Below are 24,768 nucleotides of genomic sequence, written 5' to 3'. Positions count from 1 at the left end.
TTTGTACTTTACAAATTATCATTTATAAATATAGTTGTATTTTTAAAAAAAAAAATAGTGTTTTTTTTTAACCTGGGTGATTTTAGTCTGCTTCCAAAGAAAAAAGGGCTGAAACTTCTAGTTACACACCTAGATAATTACGTGATCAGGAGGTAGCAGTGTTGAAATTGTTTCCATTGTAAGATTTAATTATCAGAAATGTAAGACAAATGGGGAGGGCCCTCTGTCCTACAGAAGCCAGGGTTAAAGGGAGAATAGCAGGTAAAGTGCCTCCTGGAAGATAATTGGTGGTAACAAAAACTACCATGCCGCTATGCAAAGTAGAAAGTGGGGCTAAGGAACATCTGGAAAGAAAGTTTGAGATCTACCCTATGAGTATAACTATTTTATTACAAAATCCTAAGTAATATCTGCAGATTTCAATATGTTTTTTTTACTGTTTTGTATTTCATTTGTTTTTGAAATCAGAGTGCTGATATCCCATTGCTTAATTTAGAAAACTTATGTATATATAACAGAATAACAGAATTACAGAGTTGGAGGAGTTTTATTATACCATTATACTATTTTTGGATTCTCTACTTTTCTCTTGAAAGAAGATGTGGTAAATTTTATTTATATAATGACATTTACTATAATATTTGGGAAGAAGTAAATAGTTTATAATAATTGGTGAAATTATTTTATTGAAACTTCTACAAAATATATCAAGATCAGTAAAAATATTTCAGAAAGCATGAGAGTCAACGATGGTTGTACAAATATCTTTTAGGACAGGAGAGAGCTAAACGTATTTTTAAATATGAGCTCATTAACTGAGTTCATGATACTTATATTGAATCTGTTTTTGAAGGCAGGAAGTTTATCATATGCAGAAGGAGTTATTGAAAGAACGGACACGCTGTAGAGCCTTGGAAGAAGAGCTGGAAAATCCAATGAATGTTCACAGATGGAGAAAATTGGAGGTATAATTAAATCCAAAATACCCATACATTGATAACTGGTTAAAAAAAGAAGAATGTAAGACATATATTTGAAAATTGGATCTTCCAACAGTCTGTTCTGACCCTCAGTATTTTTCTGCTCAAGCTTTAAATATATTCCATATGAAGACTTCACAATTGCTTTTTGTGGAAGCAATTTAGATAGTCCAAGTTAGTAACCTAAGAAGTAGAAATTTCATATGAACTATCACCAACTACCTATACAAACTTGTCTTTTCTGCTCAATCTTTCTTATGACAAATCATAAATAACACAATTAAAGTTTCATTATTCTTTAACAGGTTTTATTATATTGGTGTGGAAAGTATCTACACCAATTATATACTGTATACAGAAAGTCATAGAAATTACAACTAATCAAGGAAAATATTCCTCTTTATAGGCCAGTGACCCAAGTACGTATGAGCTGATACAGAAGATACATGCACTTCAGAAACGACTTATCAGCAAGACTGAAGAAGTTGTTGAAAAAGAATTACTTCTCCAGGTACGTTTGACATTGAATGCATCCAATATGCTCTTTTATATTACTTGTGATATTGTATTCCAGACTATAAAAGGCATTTTTTTCAGTAAATGTACTAATGTTTTGTATAAGTTTGTATTATATATTAACTGTACCCACACACTATAACTAATAGTCTTTTTTCAATAATTTTATTGAGGATTATATTAAACAAGTAAAACTAATATAATAACGTGTTCATCTCCAACAAGTGAAGTCAACATAACACTGTCTCTTAAAAGTCAACCAAATAATTCTTCATTTCAAATCTCATCCAATTTTCTATAGGTCCATCTCTAAATCTTCAGCATATCTTAATAATCATCAAAAGTCTAGCAAGGGTTATAAAATAACCATTTAGTATTTATATCTCCATTTTCATTTACAAAATTTTCCCTAATCCCTCTTTCAAATAGTAACAGTTCATGCCTCTGAAAACTGTTTAGAGCAGGAGTGTCAAACTGTCGCCTGCGGGCCAGTTTCATCATACCGAAGCCGTGGCCACTCCATTGCCGGCAATGCAAAAAAAAATGCGGTATGTCGTGACACGTCACATGAGGTGGCGAGTTTGACACCCTGGCTTAGAGAGTGCTATAAAGCACTATGAAGCAGTATATATGTCTAAGTGCTATTGCTAAATACTACTCTCAAACAAATAAACAAACAAAAAGCAATTAGTACAGTGTCAGAAGAGTTAAGTGGATTGTTGATTTTATCTTGGTGTGATCTGTTTCTTGCTACACTACTTTTATCATCATCATCTTGTAGATCATTTGGGGGATCTACTTTGGTGATTTGAATAGTTCTGTGCCTAGTTTATTCAGGCTGTGAGTAAGAGATGAAGATTTAACATTATATGTCTTGCTATATGATGACTCATTATTACAGTTCTTTAGTACATCTTTTTTCTTTAATCTATAAAATGAAATGTGTTTCTTTCATCAGGAAGCCAGTGTTGATGGAATATATTTTTGTCTCATACATTCCTTTTTAAATTCAAAAGCTACCTGAATATATGTGTTAACAGACTATATTGTTGGTGAAACACTGTCTAACTAGATTTTTTTGTTTGTTTTATTATACAAGGACTTAGGATGGTAAGGGAGAGTAATCTAAGGGTTTTTCTGTAATTACAACCAGTAAATGAACTGAATGCATTTAAATGCATTACAGTACCAGAAATGAATAAAGAGGCATTTTAAATGTATGTTAAATAGTGCAAAACCATTAAAACCATGGATGACTTCCAATGATTAAAAAGAGTTTTGATTTTAGGAACAAGAAAACTGGAGATCTCTGCCCTATACTGGCATTCTAAAAATCACATTCTGATTTTCAGAAATGTGTAACAGAATAGCAAAAAAAGATATGCCCTGCAAAATAGAACCGAGCGTAACATTTTAAAGGTATATAGGGAAACTTATTAAGATTCAGAAAAATAATTAAGAATTCTGTCAGGATTTCAAATCTGAGTACATATGGAATGCTGAGAAATTGTCATTTCCATTTGGCTTTTTTTTATACTTTGTGAATCTTTCTGTTTTTGGACTTTAATGGGAATGTCTTATACATATATCCTAACAGCCCATTGAGTTTAATGGCATCCCAATGAATGAGTGGGGTGCCATTAAACTGCCATTTTATGTACTTTTTTTTTACTAGAAAGCCCCACTGAACTCACTGAGATTTAATTCTGAGACATTCATAATAATGCATTCTAGGAAACAACAGGGATATTATTAATGCATCCATAAATGTTTTTTCATTAAATGCAATTAATGAATCCTAATTATTGTAAAAAAGAATTTCTTTGATTATGTTTTTGAGTCAGTTTTTGACTCCCGTCAACTGCCTAAACTAGTCCCTGCAGTTTTCTTGGCAAAGGTTTTCAAAAGTGATTTGCCATTTCCTTCTTCCTGGGGCTAAGAGAAAGTGACTGGCAGAAGATTATCTAACTGGCTTCATGCCTAAAGTAGGACTAGAACTTACTGTCTGCCAGTTTCTAGTTTGATGCCTTAATCACTACATCAAACTGGCTCTCAAAAAGATCTACTAAAGGTAAGTCCCCTATTTATGAATGGTTACATACTGAGACAGTATTTGTAAGTCTACTTTGTTTGCAAGTTCAACAAGTAAGCAAGATTTTGCAGTGAGGCTACCAGTGTGCAGCACCTGTCTGCAACTCCAGCCTAAAGGGTCCTGGGGCAGGAGGGAACAGGAGGGGTTTCATTTTGGGCTCATGAGGTGCAAGGGAAGCTGGGCCCTTCCTGCCTTCTCCCAACTTCTGGGTGTGGAAAGGTTTGTTCATATAGGCAAAAGTTTGCAATTTGAAAGTTTGTTAATAGAATAATGTCTATATTTGCTTTTCAAAACCAACATCTGCATCTTCTCCTTTGTGGGATAGGCGATTTCCCAAATGTTCCTGATATTTGGAAGGAGTTTTTGATATAATTAAAAATAAACTAACTCTCTCTGATCTGCAGAGTAATTACAGTAAAACAACAGAATAATAAAACACCCAACAGAGCAATTAAAGCATCCTGATTCTGGTAATTCTTAACATTCAATGTGGGATTTGTGATTTGCAGGTTCTGAAATATAATCATTTTTCTACAGTTATAAAATTAAAAATGTAACAAAAATCTTACAGTCTAGAGACTCATGATGCCATTACATTGCTTATGAGTTTTCATGAATGACAATCTCCTCAAACAACAAATTGAAGTAAAAGCTACTATTGCTTATATTGATGTTAATTGTTTGGAAATATGATTACTGACTATTGTAGATGATATTGTTGAGCCCATTAGGATTCTATCCCTTAAATAATAAATAAAATATTCTTGTGGCAGTGGCTGCTGTTAAAATAGTACATAGGAACATGTTGCACCCCAGCCATTTCTACCATATTTTATAAATAATTTGATTAAAGCCCTTGTGCCTATAGACAGATAACATATTACTATCTTTAGCTATGATTCCAACTTGACTTTCTCTCTCAGGAATTGTACTGTGATCATAGGAAAAATATCCCTTTTTGATAATTTCTGTTATTCCCTAAATGTTTCTGCTATGGATAAAGGTGATATATGAAAATAAATGCTTCCCTATATACAGTACTATACTATACATTTGCTATAGGAAAATCTGCCATTCCCCCAAATATGCACATTTTAATACATCTTTCATTGTGGCTGGGTCAGTTTAACTTACAAACTCTAGGGTGCTTGGGTAAAAGTGAAATTATTTTACCAGCATGGCACCTTTATTTTTTCAGAATACTTTAAAACAGAGACTGTCAGGCCCAAAACCAAGAATGACACATGGTGATTCTTCTAAGCTGAGTTCTTTATTGTTTCACACCTACTGTATAGACAAAATCTTGCCAGACTGAGTGCTTTACTATCTGCATCTATAATATATTCTGTGAACTATTAGGGAAGGGCTGTTTTCACTTTTTTTCTTTCACAACTAACATCTGGACTGAATTGCCTCTTACTCCACTGGAATGTACCCCTCCTTCCTGGGAATTCACCTCTTTACTATATTCCGTCACAGAGACTGCTACAACTTCATTAGAGGTTGTTCAAATATCTACTGTAGCTTTCTGAACACTGGGAAATTCAGTGGTTAAAGAATAAATATAATGATCTCATCCAGTAAACTTTAGCATTTGGAGTATATATTTATATATAATGCTAAATAGATTTGATGTTATTAATAAGAAACATTATAATAGTAGCTAATTTGCTGCATTCACAACCACAATAAGATGTTGAAAGGAAAATATTTAAATTAAATATAAATAATAAAACATAGCCTTAATCTTTATTCATTCAAGTCATCTCTGAATTTCTGTTTAGCATATTTCATACCGACGTGCTGTAGCTCTGTTTACTTTGAGTAATTGCTATGAGCATGGATCTCCTGGAAGAACTGTTTGTCCCTCAGGAAAATGCTTTTAGCACAAGACAAAAGGTTGAGGAAGGACTTTGCAGCTTGCTTCTTTAGTGATTAGAAGGATAGAAGAGCTACCTTTGTTTATTTTCAGCAACTAAGCAATTAATATAGTTTAATTTAATAGGTTCAGGGAGAGTTGAAAAATAAATTTAAACCTGTCTCTTTTTCCTTCTGCATAATCCTTGATAACTTACTCATCTTCCTTAATAGCAGACATATATATTTATAAGGCTTACACACAAAATAGACTAAAAAAGTAACCGTTTTATACTTTTTATTTAATTGACTATAATGCATTAGAGTGCTATGATGCATAATAGGGATTACTTAATTTTAATTTATTTAGTTCAGTTTACATGCCATCTATCCTCTAGGGGCTCAAAATACCATTCATACTGCTAACTCCTCTGATTTTTCCCCACAGCAAGAAAGTTGGATATATTGGGCTAAGAACAAGTAAGTATCCTAAAGTCAACCAGTAAGCTTCCATGATTGAAAGTAGACTGTAACTGAGTCTCCCTAATGCTAATCTAACACTTTTATTAGTAAACCACACTGTCTCTTTTGGGAAAAAAAGCATTTACTCTGAATTTACACTTTGAATTTTGGAAGTTGTAAATATTGTTGGAAAATGCAACAGTCACAATAAAGTAGTCTATAAGGTACTAAGGGCTCTAGGAAGCAATGGTACACTAGAAATATACATACAGGCACAGGGAGGCTAGAAACAGTTTTCTTCTGCTTCCTGTAACCACAGACTTCCTGTATGCCAATAAGTATGTTTGATTTGACTCTGGACTTTTCACTAAATTTATTATGTTTATCTAAGTCAGAGCTTTTCAACCTTTTCACCCATTGTACCACTTTTAGGATATGGCAACATCTGAGTATCACCAGTTGCCTAGCAAAGTGTCAAAAACTTGATGACCCCCCCCACCCCCAAAAAGGAAAAAAGTGATAAAGTACAGGTATTCCTCGACTTACAACAGTTCACTTAGTGACTGTTCGAAATTACAATGGCACTGAAAAAGTGGCCCCCAAGCCACAGCCGAGCAAGACACTTGCCTGCCCACCTGGTGGCACTCTTCCTCCTGTCTGAGGTTTTCATTGTTGTGAGCATTTTTGTTGAGAATTGGCAGTGGGGGTGGGGTAGGGGGAGTGTTTGGTTTTTATTCCCCTCGTCTGCTGGGTAGTTGCAGCAGGTTTTGGTCACTTCACATGATCCTGGGACACTGTGACCATCATAAATATGAATCAGTTGCCAAGCATCTGAATGTAAAGCACAAGACCCTGGAGAGGCTGCAACATTCCAGCTGATCGGTGCTTCTTCTGGGCTCAGCAGAAGCGCCAGGATCAGCGCCGAGCTCCAGCTGGAGCCTGGTGCTCTTCCTGGTGCTTCCACTGAGCCCTGACAGCCCTGCAGTTCCAGCCATCTCTCGCTCAGGCTTGTGCGATGCTGCCACTGGTTCAGTTCATTCCCCTCCCCCACTACCACTTTTCTAGGATGGTCGTGTACCACCTGCCAGGTGCCAACGTACCACAGGTGGTACCCATACCACTGGTTGAAAAGCCCTGATCTAAGTTACCTTTTACCTAATAAAATATCCCTGATGGTATTCTGGAAATCCTTGAAGACCTGGCAAGTTATTCAGACCCTGGGTAAGATGGATGGAACTCCCCTATTTCTCTTTGTTGTTGGATTGGCATTTCGTGATTAATTTATAATTTTTTTGTCCTTTTTTGATTGACTAATTTTTGAGGATCTAAGGTCCCTTCCTCCATTGAGAAAACTGTCCATTTATTCCAGTGACTTTACTTGTTTTCACATTTGCCATCCCATTACTGCTAACTTTATTAAAGAGGTGCTGCTCATGGGGAGGTGCATGTTCCATGTAGGCTGGATACAAAGAAAGATAAAACATCAGCAAATATATAGTGTTAGAGTCAGGGTACAATTGGATGCACAGTTTAAAACACCATTGTATCTATACCAACTCACAACAATTAATTTTGACAAGTTTATATACATTAGTACAGCTCAATATTATACCATCAGCACAGCTGGAGGCAAAATTTCTTAGAATCTCATATACAAATGGCTTTGCCCTTGTAAAAATGGTAACACTGAAACACAAATTCATATTCTGTTATATTGTGCTACTTTTGTTGAGATATATGCAAAGGTACCTCCTGACATCTCTTCCATTTCTGAGATGGATTGAAGGATTTTATATGAAATTTCTACTAGAGATAAGGACTCCAAGTTAACTCCTGACATTCCAAAGTTTGTTTTTGCAACTTGTAAAGCTCGTATATGGCTGAACAACAAAATAATGTAAGCATGGTTGTATATTTTTTATCCTGTACACTTCCTTTTTGATGCTCTATCTTGTAGCTCTATTTTGTAAATTCTTTTAGTAAGTTTTATTTAGTCTGGCTGACCTATAATGAAGAATTTGGTTTGATCAATGAGGTTGGATGAAAACAAGATGTTGATAACTCTACAGAACAGCGGTTCTCAACCTGTGGGTCGTGATCCCTTTGGGGGTCGAACGACCCTTTCACAGGGGTCGCCTAAGACCATCGGAAAACACATATTTCCTATGGTCTTAGGAACCGAGACACCACTCCTCTATCCGTCTCTGCATGGCTTCGAGCTGGGGCCGTTGCAGCGCCGGATTTGTTTCCGTCGAGCATCTCCTAAGGGAGGCTGCGCTGCTTCGCGGCCCTTTCCATGGAGGAGGCTGAACTAACTCTGCCGGCGCTGTCGCCCTCTTGGCTCTCTCTCTTTCTCTCTCTCCTTCTCCCCGCCTGGGCGCTTCTCCAACCAGGCTGGGCAGAGCCGGCGGAGCGGCCTTCCTGCCCCCCCTCCCCAGCCAGCTGGAGTCGGGCAGGCTGGCGACCTTCATAAGTGAGGTGAGACGTGTTGAGCCCTGGGTGTGGTGGGTGAGTGGGTGGCGTTGGTGCATGCTTGGAGAGTCCTTAGGGTTGGGGGTCACCACAACATGAGGAACTGTATTAAAGGGTCGTGGCATTAGGAAGGTTGAGAACCACTGCTATAGAGGATAAAGACAATGTGAACTTCTGTAGGGAAGAGGGCACTAAAACATGGATCTGTTTTCAGGTCTGGTGTCTTATTGAGGGTTCTTTATAGGCAGCCAAACCTTAATTCTGACTGCCAATGCAGGGCTTTTCTGCCATCTTCTGCCTATATTTTGTTGTCCTCATGATACTCATTTGATTAATATTTTATAGCAACTTTTTTTTTATCCACTTGTCAACTGTTGATACAGAAGGGGATGGCATTATTCCCAGAAAGACGTGTAAAGGGTATATATAATTTGCAAAAAATAATGGCTGCTGAATGGTGGCATGTAAAATATTACTACATGAGAACTAAACACAGGTAATCTATTGTCCTGTTATAATACATATAAACGTATAAAAGCAGTTATAAGTTACATTTTGAGAGAGTTTTGGTCATACTAATAGATGACCTGTGGTGGAGCCAGGATGGAGGTGTGAATCCATCCTTGTGCTCCTTGATTTCATAGCCACTTTTGATGTTATCAACCACAGTATCTTTCTGAGCTGACTCCTGAGCTGGTTCCAGTCAATGCTAACTGAGGAGGAGAGATCATTTTCATGATCTCTCCTTTGTGCAGTGCCCCAAAGTTTTAATCATTCTCCCCTTATATTTAACATCTACATAAAACTACTGGGTGAGGTCATCTGCCAGTTTATGGTTCAGTATCTAAACATGCTATTCATACCCATTTATATACTGCTCAAAAAAATAAAGGGAACACAAACGTATAGGATCCTGGCATTCCAAAGTATAGGATCCTATACGTTTGTCTTCCTTTTATTTTTTTGAGCAGTATATTTTGGATCCAGGCCAGCCAAGTGAGGCTATCAGGTTTCTGCCCCTGCACTAGGAGATGGTATAATTTAGATGTCTGACTCAGTCTTACCAAGATCAAGTAAGTGTGGGTGTTTGGGCCACAGAGATCTTCTTTGCCTTCTATAGATCTGGGTATTCTATCTCTGACTTTAGATGGAATTGCAGTACCCCATTCAAGAGTGATGCACAATTTTGGGGTCTCCTTGAATGCATAGCTCCTGCACAAGGAGCAAGGGCAACTATGGCCAGGGATGCCTTTGCACAGCTGTATCAATTGTGCCTTTCCTATTTGGGGACCTTCAGGCAGTCACTCATGCCATGATAATCTCATAGCTTGACTACTGCAATGCAGTCTACATGAGGCTGCTCTTGAAGACCACCAGAATCTTCAGCTAGTCCATACTTGGCATGCCTATATAGCATCTCTGTTTCATGAGCTGTATTAGCATGCGATATTGACATTGCATGAGGGGAAGAGATGTTGCCTAGGGAACGATCAGTTGAGAGAGGGAAGAGTTTACAGTTGCTGAATAGTGAGCCTGCCCTAATTTATCAGGCTGTTAAAAGTGATGGCAGGAGATTTGTACCTTCAGACTTGCAAGATTCTGTTAATGTAGCCTTATAATAATATAAAATGAGCTCATCTGGCCATTTTTTCTATCTGGTTTATCTGGTAGGGCTGACATTTTCCAGATGTGATTCAAGATGCTGACTATTACCTATTACCTATTAGTTGAGGGACCAGTTATCTTTCCAGATCGTTTGAAATGGCAGAGTTGGCACAATTAAATATATATTATATCAGTACCCTGGAAGTGCATTTTCTCTGTAACAACTCCTGCACTCTAGAATAAGGTTCTCCCTGAGATCTGGATGACGCCCACTGGTGACCTGAAGGGGCTTGAAAACCTGGGCCTTCTATCAAGCCTTTAGCAAGGTTGAGTGCAGGATGAGTAAGTCTCCTTTGATTTTCTTTTCCATTCTATTCCAGTTACTGAATAGCATCACAGTATATTAAAAATATCGGGGTGTGGGGGGGAGGGGGTTTGAAATGCCATTCCATATCTCTAGTCTTTATGTCAGTACAGATCCCAACTTGCCACATACTGTGACATTATAGTTTTATGGCATTATTGGTCATCCCAATAAATGTATGCTTCAAAACAAGCAATTGTAATTCTATTGAGGTGTAGTAATAAAGAAATAAAATCTTAGTTCTGAAAACCTTATTGACAAATGTAACAGGAGATGCTGCAGGAGAGATTAAGCATCCAATGACTCCCTGCTGTAAATCTGTTTTCAATTTGGACGCTGATACAGGTCCCCTGCAGCCCCTGGGATCTGATCAATGGCAGAATTACATGGCAGATGTTTCAGGGTGTTTCTTCCTGCTTGAGGAAAAACACTTCATAGCATCCTTCCTTCAAATTACAATATCAGATTTCAACACAGAGATAATGGCAACAGTGCTTAAATGAATAGTTCTCTCTTTCCCGCATTCCACCCCAGTTTAACAGCAAATCTTGACAAAGGAACAAGTAGCAATGATGCTTCTTTCTTTTCTGCCCAGTTCTTTCCCTTGTCAAAATAAACGTTGCCACTAGAGAGCAGCAGGACTCCATGCATTTACTTAAACAGAACTTATTCCCTGAGACAAATTTGTGATAAGATAACCGGCACTCTGAGCTCCATTCCTAAGGTTACTAAGAAAGGTATGATTTTTGCTATGTGGTAATTGGCTTTTTTCCTTTTTATCTTTTACCTGGAAAGGCAAAAGGGAGGTTCTTTGGGTAATGGTTGCTTTGAACAACGGTTATCTATCAGTGGTTTCCATTTAAATGACAGTAATGTTTTTGACGCTATATGATATGAACAAGTAAAATCTTAGTCCATGAGGTTACCTGAAACCCCAGGATCCAGCTTAGTTAAGACAGAGAACTTGGCTTTGGTTCTTGCAGTCAATGTGTAAAGGAATAATGTAAACTAAAGAAACATTTCCTTTGTTATAGCCCCTACTGAATCTGAGAGCATTTGTTTCCCTCATGGAGCATGTTTTCCTCATCTCTTCTGGGTCCTTGTTGTAAAAATACCTTGCCATCCCACAAAGTTTACATGGTGTCCTTCTTCAGAAAAGCAAGGTCCGGTTCCTTTCAACTGTATGAGTTCTTCCACTATCACTTTAATTTGTTTGTGAATATTCCTTATTGCCTGTACTATAAAATACACTCCAGCAATGCTGAGTATGTCTAGATTCAAACCAGCCATCTATTCAGCTGGATTAACTTTAGTAGAATAGTAGATTGCTTCATCTTTGCCAATTCATTCAGTCTCTTTCCCAAGGCTCTCATGGTGCATCAGTGCCACCATGATTCAGGTTAAATGTGTGATAACCCAGAAATTACAGTGCATTATACTATTGAGCACTTTTGCTGACATGGCTCTTCATAGTCCCTAAACATAATTTCAGCTATAAATCCTGGAAAATCATTAAGTAACGGCTTTGTTATAGCAGGAACTGTATTGCTCATTTAGCAGCTGCTACTGTCATCAGACTTATAATAAATCCCACCTGGGTTCTGTTATCCACAAAACCTTTTACCTGGGGCTGAATGTATAAGATATTTGTATCAGTAATATTGCAAATGTGCTGGGCTTCCCCCACACTTTACAGGAGATGGTAGTGGTGATTTTTTCTAACAAGGAAGTCACACGGATGCCATATGAGGAATATTCAGCCTTAGAAGGGTGGACAGTCCTGCAAAGCTGCTGTTAACTGGAACACTTCATCCAATAGTACTTGGTTTTTCAACAGCAGTGCTTCCATCTGCATAGTGAATGTAGATAAAGATGAATATGTGCCAGAATCAACAACTGAAAATCTCAGATGAAGCATTAGCGTTGACACCATGTCTTGGATCAGGAGGCTGTGGAGCAGCGGTTCTCAACCTGTGGGTCGCGACCCTATTTGGGGTCGGACGACCATTTCATAGGGGTTGCCAAACAACGCAGTCTGCCATTTTTCCCCCTTTTCCTTAGCTGTGCTACTCCCTTTTATTCTATTGGCTTTTGAAAGCCAATAGAATAGACTCTCTTGAATAGAGTCTAATTCTATTGGCTTTCAAAAGCCAATAGGAATTGTCCAGGCTGTCTCTGCCCTGCTGAGCCCGCCAAAAGTCCCATTCTGCAAACGGTGCTGCAAGTTGTCTGCAGTGAAGGCGAGCTGTCTGGAAGTTTCCACCCTTCCTGCTGAGCAACTACTACAAATGTAAGTAAAAGAGGGCCAGCGGTGGGAGGCCCGCGGGTGCAGGGAGGGTTGCTGGTGCGTGAGGGGCCCGGCAGGTGCCTTACCTCCCTTGGGCTGGGCCAGCTGGTGGCCCAGCCGGTGGTCGCCCTGCGCCATCGCTGCCCCTTGCCAGCTACGCCTCGGCTGGCACAGGGGGCAGCACCACGCATGTGCAGCGCTCCCGGGCAGGGAAAGTCCTCGACTTACGACCGGTTGGGTAGTCCTCGACTTACGACCGGTTGAGTAGTCCTCGACTTACGACCGGTTGGGGTCACGGCATTAAAAAGGTTGAGAACCACTGCTGTGGAGGCTTGAAAGAGGAACAACAGGCTTCAGCTCAACTCTGGCAACACTGAGTGGCTTTACATTTTTGGGACACCTGGATCTTGGGATTTACTTTATTTAACTCTGGATGGGGTGGAGCTGCCCCAGATGATGCAGTGTGCAATCTGGGAGTTGTTTTGAATTCAAAATTCCTGCTTGATAAACAAGGTAGCAATTGTGAAGGTCTTTGCACAACTTCAGGTTATATGCCAATTGTGCCCATTCCTGCATTGTGAGGTCTTATTTTAGTCATCTCCTGCATGGATTACTGTAATGTAGATTGATCCACTGCTCAATAGTCTATTTTTGACCAAATATCTTCTATGATTTTATGTACTGTTCTGGGTTTCTCTTCCCTACTAAAGTTTTAACTGAATCCAGACATCCTGATAAGTCATTGTTTGCCAATTTAAGAAATGGATTGTAGTTTACAAACCAGAATGGCTAGCATGTTTACTATGTTCCATAAGCCCTATAACATTTATTGGTGGAAATAATTGGAAAATATAGAATTTTTCTTAGTGGAACTTTCCTACATAATTTTCTCTGACTTTGGGTAGAGAGAAAGAGAGGCAGGAAAGCCCTGTAATCTCCCCAACCCCACCACCACATTTTTAATGTAAGCTGTTTTTCATTGTGCACCTACAGAATTGCGAAAATCTATACAATATTTATTTGTAAGCCTGCATTAAAAATGCATAGCTGCGTATTGCATGTGTATTTACCAGGCTAATAAAAATAAATCTAAAATGGAATATGCTGCCCTACTTTTTTCAAAGCATGCAGCTTTACAGTGCCTTGTGCTGACATTATAAAAACAAATGCATTAGAAATGACCACCTTTGTTACACAAAAGCAACATTATGCACTAGAGTGAGACACTTGATCATATTACAGATATAACAGATGCAGTGCCTAATTCATTACAGTGTCTTCAAGCAATAATTGAGTTTGGAAAGCATAACTACAGTGTTTCAAAGCTCCAAGGAAACTTTGCTTATGTTTTTAATTTCTTGAATATCCCAGTATTAGGGGGTTTTTTGGCCACCAAAGATGCATAGTTAGTACTTCACTTACTTGTTTGTAACATGTGTTTATTTGTATACTATTATTAAATTATGTTAGTGAACAAGTACAGTAACTAACACAATAATTTTGTAGGGATAATAAATTGAATTCTGTAGCTTTGTCTTTGTTTCAAAACTTAACCTGTCTCTTTCTAAGCTGTTTCCCTTTTAAAATTTGATCTTATTTCTAACTGGCTAAAGTCTGGCTTATTTAACTATATGTTCAGATTGACACAGATGAAATCATAAAATCTTACGGATGCCTGTCATTTTAAAGACTTGTCAGGATCATAATGAAGCTGGATACAGAAAAGGGTTAGCTAAAAGAAAATGCAAAAAGTACTCTTCATTAAGAAGTAGATTGTGAAATCCTGGATATATTAAAAAGGCATATATAGATCCAATAGTTCAGGAGTCCCCAACCCTTGGACCGCAGCCCACTACTGGGCCTTGAGCCATTCAGAACCGGGCTGTGGAAGTGGGGGCGATAAGCTTGCATCCTCACTTGAGCAAGCAGTGGGTGAGTGTGTGCACTCCATTTGCATGAGCAATGTGCATGCGTGCCTGCCGTTCACCCGCCACTCACATGGAACCATCCCCTCTTCCCCCCGCCATTCTGCAAAGCTGGAAAGGTTGGGGAACTCTACAATAATATTTTTCTCTTTTAAAAATGTAGAACATGAAATATGGTAGTAAATTGTTTAGGCATAAGAGAACTCTTGTACAATTAAAGTAAATATTACTGAGATTTCAATATGACAATGTAAATACCAAATTTATGAGTGACAATTTCACTCAGAAGTTAGAATTTTACCTTCATGATTGAATTTTAATCTCAAACCCAAATGTCTATTTGCTTATTCATTCAGTTTTATTATATTAATATAGAAGAATACATCCTTTAGTGTTGGCTAAAATTCAATTTTTGTAGAAATCATATTTTTAATCATGTGGAATTATTACAATCTATATGCTTATAGGAAGTCCTAAATTTAGGAGCATTTGTTTAGCAATTTTGGAAGTTATGACAGTGCTAAATGAAGAGACTTACAACTGGTCTTTGTTGCAACACTCATGCAATTATTTGATCATGGCCTACGAGCTTGGCATTTGCACTTACAACCAGTTTGCCAAGCTCCCTGCAATCAGGTAATTTGGAATCTTCCTGCCAGCTTCTCCAGAAAGTCAGTGGCCAAATGTGCACCTCTGTGTTCCTACGCCAACTTGGTGCTTCTTGTGCATCCCCATTCACCCCTACACACCCTTCCTAACCTATACCAGATTCCTGTACAACCTTCCCAACTCATATAGCACTTATTGCACACCTCTACACAGCCCCGTGCACCCTTCCCAATCTGTGCTGCATCCCGTGCCCACTCCCCAAATTGCACGCCTCTCATGAATCCCCTCCCAAACCCTCCCCTTCCCCCACTTACCTGCTGGCTGGCCTGGGATTTCCAACTTCTTGATAGCTTCCCCACAGACTTCAATTGTGGGAAACTGACAGGAAGTTGGGTTGCCCACATGGGATCATGGGATTCAGTTAATAATGGGACTACAGGGATTGGTATTATTAATTGATGGCATGCTTTATTACTTAGCAACGGAAATCCCAGTTCCAATTATCATAAATAGAGGACTACTTGTATTGTGTCTTTAGTGTTCAGTATTAACCAGTTACTATCTCTGAATATTACACATTGTGTAAATGTCTGAAATTATCACTTAATAAAGTATCTATATATTAGGGTAGATCCTAGCTGAAACTTTATTGGAAGAAGTGATAAATGTCATGTGACTCAGCAGATGACTTGTTTTTCTATTTTATTATTAATGGCTTTGCAGTTAGGAAACATATGGATAGAAGTGTATAGATATTTTATTAATCAAAGATAATTGCTAAAAAACATAGTTATCGTGTTAGGTCTAAATGCCCTATTATCTACGAGGGCAGTGTAGTAATTGTAAGAATAATAAAAGCAACAACAGCTCTAATTCTTGAACCCTTTTTCTTATGCCCTGATATAAAAAAGTAGAGATTTGCAGTATTTATTTTAGGAAGAAATACAGGTAGTTATTCAAGAAAAAGAGCTTGACTGAATGAGCTTCAGTAACATCTCACCCATTTCCTAGTTTGAACAGAAGAGAATATATGTAGCTCAGGTTGAACTGTGGAGTCTCTTTAAGCTTAGTTGTTGCATGCAGATGTTTCATTATCCAAGTAGATAACATTATCTGGGCCAGCACTGATGATGTTAACTAGCTGAATAGTGAAATGACTGCAAGCTAACAACCAAACTCATAGAGCACCAAAAACCCCACCATTTCTTAGTCACTCAAGTTACCTATTCTCAAGATTTAAATAGAGCACAGCCTAATCATAATAGAGAAAAGTGACTGAAAATTGACAGAACAGAATAAGAAAGAGCAAGGAATATTTGTTAAAGGCTACTATTTACAAAGACTACCATTTACAGAAATACTTACAGAGAAGTATTTTGACCTAGTCCTATACATAAGCTGCATATTGTAAGATGAGTCTTTTCCAATCCCTCAGTATAAGAACAGCTTGCATCTTGTCCTGCTTGCTGTGAATGTTCTTTATTAGTAAATATGACAAGGATCTTTTTCATATGTGCCAGTTAAGAGCCTCATTTAATTGACCTGCTCAATTCATGAAGACCGAAACTGGGGATTGGAGGAGAATCAATAAAAATGTTGAGTATGCTATCTCCATTTCCATGTTTGCATATTTAGCACTAAGATGTAAAGAGGGATTCCAAGTACATTTGGAAATGAACACAATTAAAAGCCCCAGAGTCTTTTGGTATCTTCCTGAATTTTTAAAGATCTGAAGTGGAGCTGGCATGCACAAAGACATTTGGAGCAGGATTTTGCATGAGCTTTTCCTCCTTTGGCGTGCTTAGTAAAATGCTCGAATAGAGTTTAAGATGCTGTAATTTGTTTAGTGTATTATTTTAATACCAGGCTTGGAAATATTGCATAAAGGACGTGCAGATTTCACTTACAGTAGGAACATAGACTGAAAGGTTCAAGATGACCTAACTTTATTCCTTGTTCATTATATGTGTAGGGAACTATAGCCAGTTGAGCTCAAAGAAAGTTTAACATTTAAAGTTTAAAAGAAGGGTTACTAATTGTGATAGAGAAATCTTGTTAACAATTTCAGGAAGACATAAATGGATGACATCATTCTACCACTTCAGTCTTCCCTGTAAATATCCCCACAAAACAATTTAAAGGTTTGATTCCACTATTAACACCAATTGTTCTACCTCAGCCAGTATAATGGGCAACACTACAGGTGCATTGTGTTTTCCCAGCAAACCTAATTAACCACTTGTTTTAGAATGATTTTTCCTCAGAAAGTGGCAAGTCATTATAAGACAGCAGCAACAAGCTTAGAGCTGTTTTCTGCGCTATTGCATGAAATAGCTTTTATTTATTTGCTTGTTTTCTTTCCAAGCCATTCTTTCAATTAAAACAAGACAAGGGGAGCATTAAAATCTGTTTGGAAAGATGAGAAAACGCATAAGGATTCTGGAGCTTAAGCATTTATTATCCCAACAAATAGGTATAGGTTTGACTAGCAAGTTATTACAAAAGAAAATACAGAACAGGTCTGCATGGCAGAGTTTTAACAAATGATGGTCCAAATATAGATATATATGCATATGTATGCATGTTATATTGGTTTCTTTTCTTATATGATCCTATTTTTGGGCTCTATTTTGTTAAATAATGGCAAAACAAACAAATTTGTCTGTTATCTAATAGAAGTAGTCATGACATCCATGAGCAGTTGTATAGAGAACTGCTTTGTGTCACGAAGAAAGTAAAATTGTTGATCTCTATTTCATATAAAAAGAAAAGGAAAAGAACAGACCTTGTAATAATATGATGCTATATGAGGGACTATGATTTGTAAAAAAACAACACCAGGAAAATGTCTAACCTGTCTATCTAGCATCACTATAATGCACTCTATAAAAACATCGGAAGATGCAATGATACCATGGTAGTAGTTTTGCATTTAGGTGTTTTTTCCAATATTTCTGATCATGGTTCTGTTGGAGTGGAATAGAAATAGATAAATCCTAAGCAATGTAGATAATCTCTAGAAATGCTATCTTAAAATGCAGCCAAGTTTGACCCAGGCTGTTTTGATTCATGATCCTTCCTACATCCAAAATGAGCATGGGGTGAAACTATAAGAATTGTCCCTTGTAAAATACCAGGCTACTTGAAGGAGTTTTTTTTTTTTTAACAACTACCTTCAAACAGAATGACTTGCATAAGCTCAGGGACTGAGAGAGAGAGATAGGATTTTATGTCAGTGAAACTAAAAAAACAGATACAATATATAGCATTAAGAAAGAGAAACTCAGGTTTGTTCTGGTTTAAAATAAACCAGTGAAAGCATGAAAAAGCTAAATCAGTTCTCAAATTTAGCTAATATCATCTGACCCAATTGATCTGAGACAATTTTGTACTTAGCTAAAGTTATGTAAAGATTCATACTTTGACAATTTTTTTCAGTTCAGTGTTATTATTTTCAGTTCTGGGAAATCTTATTCTATAATTCCATGTCTTAATTCTTGTCTTAATTCTTAATGAGAGGCAAAGCCACTGTAAGATATGGAATAGAATAGAATAGAACAGAATAGAATAGAATAAAATAGACTAGAATAGTTTTATTTAGCCAAGTGGGATTAGATACACAAGGAATTTGTCTCCAGTGCAGAAGCTCTCAATGTACATGCAAGGCAACAGAATAATAATAATCATAATAAAGATACCAATAAGAGGGGGTAGTAAAGAAGATAAGAAGGAAAATAATAACACCATAGTCATACAACATGGTAAATATACTTAGACATAAGACAGTATTGTGAGAATTAGGTGTTCAGCAGAGTGATGGCACAAAGAAAAAAGGCTGATCCTGTGATTTACATTGTATTTTATAATTAAAATGTTATTTTCTGAGAAGGGAATAAAAAATAGAGGAGCTATTAAAAACACCACTATATCCATAGAGAAAATTTGTTGCAAATACAGCTGGTACAACAAATACAGCTGATTGTTCAAAAATTTTGGTATTGCTGTATTTATTTAAAGAGAAGGAATATATGTTGCTCTCAAACTATAATATATTGAATTAGAATTTAAAAATTCAAATATTTTTAAAATTGAGAAGAGCAGTTTATAGTAAGAAACTTACTAGAAATATGTTTGCATTAGTTTTTCTTCTCCTTCCAGGTTAGACACATGAGATAAACTTCAGGGAAGAATGACAATTTTTAATCTTCTTAAAAAAGTTGTACAAATAAACACCAAAATAAAGTGGTTGTATTAAATATTTCCTTAATGTAGATCTTATTGAGTATTTATTTGTTTATTTGTTTAGAGAGAAATGATAAATGTTCTTATAGGTGTTGGGAGGAACTCCCCCGTTCGGTCCTTCCAGCCGGGATTCCCCTTGACAGTGCAGCGCAGAAGAAATAGATCATGAAGCCAGCTACCAGAAAGAGGTTTAATTTCGAGGATCAGCGTTGAGTGACAATTCAGCTCGAGTCCCCGGCTAGCTAGACAGAGTGATCTTTAAATAGGGGTTTTTATACCTTTTTGTGGTTTCCAAACTTGTCATTTCTGATTGGTAACAAACTTATCATTTCTAATTGGTGAGTTTTGAATCTGCCTTTTCTGATTTGTTGGTCAGTGACTATTGTTGGTTAAATTTCTTTGCTAATCCTGCCTGAAAGGTGTTAATTACTTTATTGTTGTGTCCTGATTGTTGCTAGCTGGTTCCTCATTGTGTGTGTCAAGTGTTTGCCATTTAGCCTCAGGCTGCTGTTGACCCAGTTTAGTTGGGGTGTTCCTAGATTATTTCTTGGTTGGGCTGGGGAGGGGGTGTCCAACTCTCATCAATCCCCCCATTTTGGGCTATTACTGATGTATCAGTGATTAGCCCAACTGGTTCATATATACGGTAGTGGTGATCAATTTGGCACATCATGAGAGATGTTTTCTTGCTCTGTCCCTTGCTTCTGATGGGAGTTGTGCAGACCTTTAGGCATTTTAACCCTAAAGGTGCTAATTGGCATAGGCAACAAAGGAGGGCTCCACCTATTGCGACTGTGATTATACTAACAATGAGAATTTTCAACCAATGGAAGTCTGGTAACCATGAAAAGAGCCAGGAAAGGTTCCAGGATGACTGGTTGTGCCCAATGTTTTGTGCTAGTTCTCTTAAATGTTGGATGTCACCTTTAGCTTCCAGTCAGGTTTGCATACCCCCCAAAATTCTTCACAGCCATGGTTCTCCTTAGTACATGACCACTGGCTGCCCAGTTTCAAGGGTTGTTTCCTGCCTTAGCTCTTAATTCAGTGCATCCAGGTTTGTAATGCCCAACTGCCAGGCTATTAAATTTTCTTTAAATTGCACATAATGAGTTCTAGGAATCCCAATCTGAGCTCAACAGTGCAAAATATTCAGGTCATAAGTTTGGGATTTTTCCTGTTGCTTCCTTAGTCAGGGCATATGAATTGCAAATCACCTGAGGGGGCCTAGTTCCCTCCCCCTTGTTATCTGTTGGAAGTTGATCCCTCAAAGCTTCGGTGCAACAGAGCAAAAATCAGCCTGGGGAACTTCACTAAAGGTAGGTGGAGGGGATAGACTCAAGTGTGATTCTGAATGGTGTCTGTGTGTGTGTGCATGTATATGCAGCTGCTTTTACAAAATAGTCAATACAAACATTCTGGATAAATTTTCCCTCCCACCAGATAGAAGTCCAAGGTGTTCAGCACTTGTTCTGCCACATATTCCTAAATGCCATCTCTCCATTAATACATTCAACTGGCTTGTTACAATACAAACGGGGCAAGAAGGAAAAGTTTACAATGAGTTTCCACCCTCCCCCCACAGTCTTAATTTTCTCTTCTGAGGCTTCACATGGCACCACCTTCCTTCTGCAGCTCTCACAGGCATCTGGGTAAATGGTAGGACTTGGGAATATGTTCCCCACTCAGATTGCATGGTGGCTTTTTAGTGGATGGCTGGATTCAAAACTCAATTCCATGGCTCAAATGGATGGAGGCAGCATCTGGGTCTGTATGTTCTGCTTCCAAAGGCTTGGGAGAGGGTTTCAGGGCTGAAAGATACAAGAACAAGGTCTCCCCCCCGCTTTCTGGGTGGACTCTACCAGGAGAGGCAGACAAAAGGTATGGAGAACAAAGGGCAGGAAAAGAATTGGAAGGGGGGTAGCTTGCAGACAGTTTGAGAATGCTGAAAACTCCAAATAATTTTAAAAGCCTAATATTTTAAGGTGTGCAACTTGCCAAGGGTAGGAGAACATTTATTCTAAAATAGACCACATTATTTTAGAGATTAGAAAATGCTTATTTGTTTCAGAAAAATTTCATAGTAGTTTCACCAGTAAGTTTTAGGATATGAAAAGTAACTTAGGAAAATTATTTCCCCACACAAGCAGACTTGAGCTTCAAAAGGCTCTTGTAGATAGACACACATTTTTCAGGAAAAGGATAGATAAAACACATACAGTAAATGCAAGTGAAACTTTTCCAACAGATAAACTTAAAGCAATCCCTCCAAGTAACTTAAGGCTGTTCTTGAGCGTACACAGAGACAGAGAAAAACAAACAAACAAACAAACACAATTTTTTTTTCTTCACTCTGTTTGTTGGCCAGACAAACAGAGTGAGGTTTTTCCTTTTTGTGGCTTATTTTAAGCAGAATTTCTAGCAGAATTTAAAATTCTTTTTCCTTTGGATTTGAAACAGTCACATTTACCTCTCACACACAGACTTTGACAAACATATATACACAAAGACAAGAGAACAGAAGTCTTAGTTTTATACATCCTAGTCATTCCCAACATAAATTTCAGATAACTCAAGTTAGGGAAGGCACATATTTTAAACATACCACGTGGTTGCATAGAGAAGAGAGAGAAGAGAGAGAGAGAGAGAGAGAGAGAGAGAGAATCACTATTTCTTATTTTCCCTTTTAAGTACCTTTATTTAGCCAAATTGGTTTCCCAGCAAGGCCCTAAGCAAAGTCTATCTTTCTTTCATACACTACACAGTCGAAGTCTCCTTGTGAGACTTCTTTCCTAACTTTGCATTGCTTACAGGGCCTTACCAGCTAGTTGCCCAAATCCAATTCTTTCATTGACTCATTCCATTTCATTTTCACACATTCTCTCCGTTTTCCCTAACAAAAGGTTCTGTGCTCTGGCCAACCCCCATGCTTTCCAGGTTCTGCCAATTAAACAGATCCTTTCTGCGGCTAGGAAAGACCAGAAGCAGCAAAATCCAATTGTGAGTGTCTACAATAGACTTTATGGTCTCTATAACGGTTTGAGGATCCGCACGAAAGGTGGCAGTATCCTTTTTCCAAACAACCAAATCGGACGGGGAGAAAGGGGTGTGGGTTAAAATGTGTCCTGTCTGGCCCCTCGGTCGCCCGGGTATGGGCCTGTTCAACAAGGGGGCCATGAAGGTCGGTTCAGGGTTATCTAAGGGAGGCTGGGGGTCCAAGTTGACTTGGGTCAGGTTCCTCTGTCTGGACAGTTCGGCCCAGCAATACCAGTACGGTAGTTGGGTTGGCTCTATCCTTGACCTAAGTTCTTTTAGTGTTCTGATTTCTAGGGTGCCACCTTCGGGCCAAATTTGTCTCCCGCGGTCATCTTTAAGCAAAGCCCATTTCCTACATAATTCCCCTAATCGCTTCTTCTTCATTCCAGCCTGGACAGGAAGCTGATTCCTGTCCCAGGCTTCGAGCAAGCTCTCAACTGGGAAACCCACTTCGGCCCTTGAATTGGAACTCCCCAACCTTTTATAACGGGGTTTTAAACCCACTTCAGCCCTTGAACTGGAACTCCCCATTCTTTTATAACGGGGTTTTCCTTTCAATGTTAAAGGGTACTAACAGTCGAAGTCTCCTTGCGAGACTTCTTTCCCAATACAGTCGAAGTCTCCTTGCGAGACTTCTTTCTCCTAATACAGTCGAAGTCTCCTTGCGAGACTTCTTTCCCAATACAGTCGAAGTCTCCTTGCGAGACTTCTTTCTCCTAATACAGTCGAAGTCTCCTTGCGAGACTTCTTTCTCCTAATACAGTCGAAGTCTCCTTGCGAGACTTCTTTCCCCCAATACAGATTCTCGGAGGTGAGCAGCCACCTCTGCTCGGGGCTACTGCTTTGATATTTACTGGCAGAAGGGGTCCTGGCTTGCCCAGAATAGGGTTCTCTTTCTCTGCCCGCTCGGTCCTCCTCTCTCACCAGAAGGTCTCACGCTCCGATGCCCCCCCTTGCTTTCCCGAATTCCGCCGGTCACGGCTCCACTGGAGCTAGCAGCAGGTCGGGGTGCGGCTAGAGGGCACACGGAGGGAGCGAGCTCCAGCTGATTCTAAGAGGAGGATGCCTCACACACACACTCATGCATTCTTCCTTTCGTTCCCCCAGACCCTTTAACCTAATAGATTTAAATTTGGTGGCACTTACCCTCTTTCCTGGTAGCTGTTCGAGCATAAGACTCAAAAACTCCCTTTACTACCCGATGCCGACCGGGCAGGGTCCGAGGAGGCTTCCCCACGGATCAAAGTGTCCGCTGCCGGCTGGGTGATGACTCTTCCGGGCCCGGTCCGGTGGCTGGGTGAGCTGGAAGTCCCTTCGTGGTCGCCAGATTGTTGGGAGGAACTCCCCCGTTCGGTCCTTCCAGCCGGGATTCCCCTTGACAGTGCGGCGCAGAAGAAATAGATCATGAAGCCAGCTACCAGAAAGAGGTTTAATTTCGAGGATCAGTGTTGAGTGACAATTCAGCTCGAGTCCCCGGCTAGCTAGACAGAGTGATCTTTAAATAGGGGTTTTTATACCTTTTTGTGGTTTCCAAACTTGTCATTTCTGATTGGTAACAAACTTATCATTTCTAATTGGTGAGTTTGAATCTGCCTTTTCTGATTTGTTGGTCAGTGACTATTGTTGGTTAAATTTCTTTGCTAATCCTGCCTGAAAGGTGTTAATTACTTTATTGTTGTGTCCTGATTGTTGCTAGCTGGTTCCTCATTGTGTGTGTCAAGTGTTTGCCATTTAGCCTCAGGCTGCTGTTGACCCAGTTTAGTTGGGGTGTTCCTAGATTATTTCTTGGTTGGGCTGGGGAGGGGGTGTCCAACTCTCATCATAGGCAATATCGGGATGCAAATTTGTTAGAATAATTAGACATATGGGTTAAAATATAGTTGTGGGGAATCCTTAACATTTCTAACTATGTCATTGTACCTCTGAGATATGCTTAGGTTAAAGATGCTAAATATAAAGTAAAGAAATATTTAAACCTTTCCATAATTTAGGAGAAAGTAAACATTCATTTAAAGCTAAAATTCATTCTATTATGAAATTGCACTTGTATTATGTAGGACTTATTTACTTTCATCTAACTTATCCTTGACAAAAAGGTGCCAAGAGACAACTTTATTCTTTGTATTTTAATGTATATACTATTTTTCAAGTAAGATACAGGTACACTTACTTTGCTGCAGTAATTTTGATTGTCAAAAATATATGTGTAACATATTATTCTGCCCTCATCCCAGAGAACATTTTGTTCTCTTAGGATGCTAGAGAATAGCTAAAACTATTCCCCAGTTAAATAAGTTAAATAATTTTCTGATGGCTCCATGTGT

General features: G+C 38.6%; 1 protein-coding gene across 1 annotated transcript in view; it reads left to right on the top strand.

Moving 5' to 3' along the window:
• The window catches only part of CFAP58 (cilia and flagella associated protein 58), a 74,574-nt gene that overhangs the window by 32,379 nt on the left and 17,427 nt on the right, over window positions 1-24,768 (top strand). Inside the window, exons 14-15 of the mRNA XM_039361724.1 lie at window positions 854-965; window positions 1,387-1,491. Coding sequence (XP_039217658.1) covers window positions 854-965; window positions 1,387-1,491 — 217 coding nt within the window. The remainder of the gene's footprint in view (window positions 1-853; window positions 966-1,386; window positions 1,492-24,768) is intronic.

The sequence above is a fragment of the Crotalus tigris genome, unplaced genomic scaffold, assembly GCF_016545835.1.
Source record: "Crotalus tigris isolate CLP2741 ecotype Arizona unplaced genomic scaffold, ASM1654583v1 scf7180000019328.220996217465:2438092, whole genome shotgun sequence".
NCBI lineage: Eukaryota > Metazoa > Chordata > Lepidosauria > Squamata > Viperidae > Crotalus > Crotalus tigris.
Note: the sequence above shows the minus strand (reverse complement) of the source record. Positions and strands in the feature narration are given on the sequence as shown.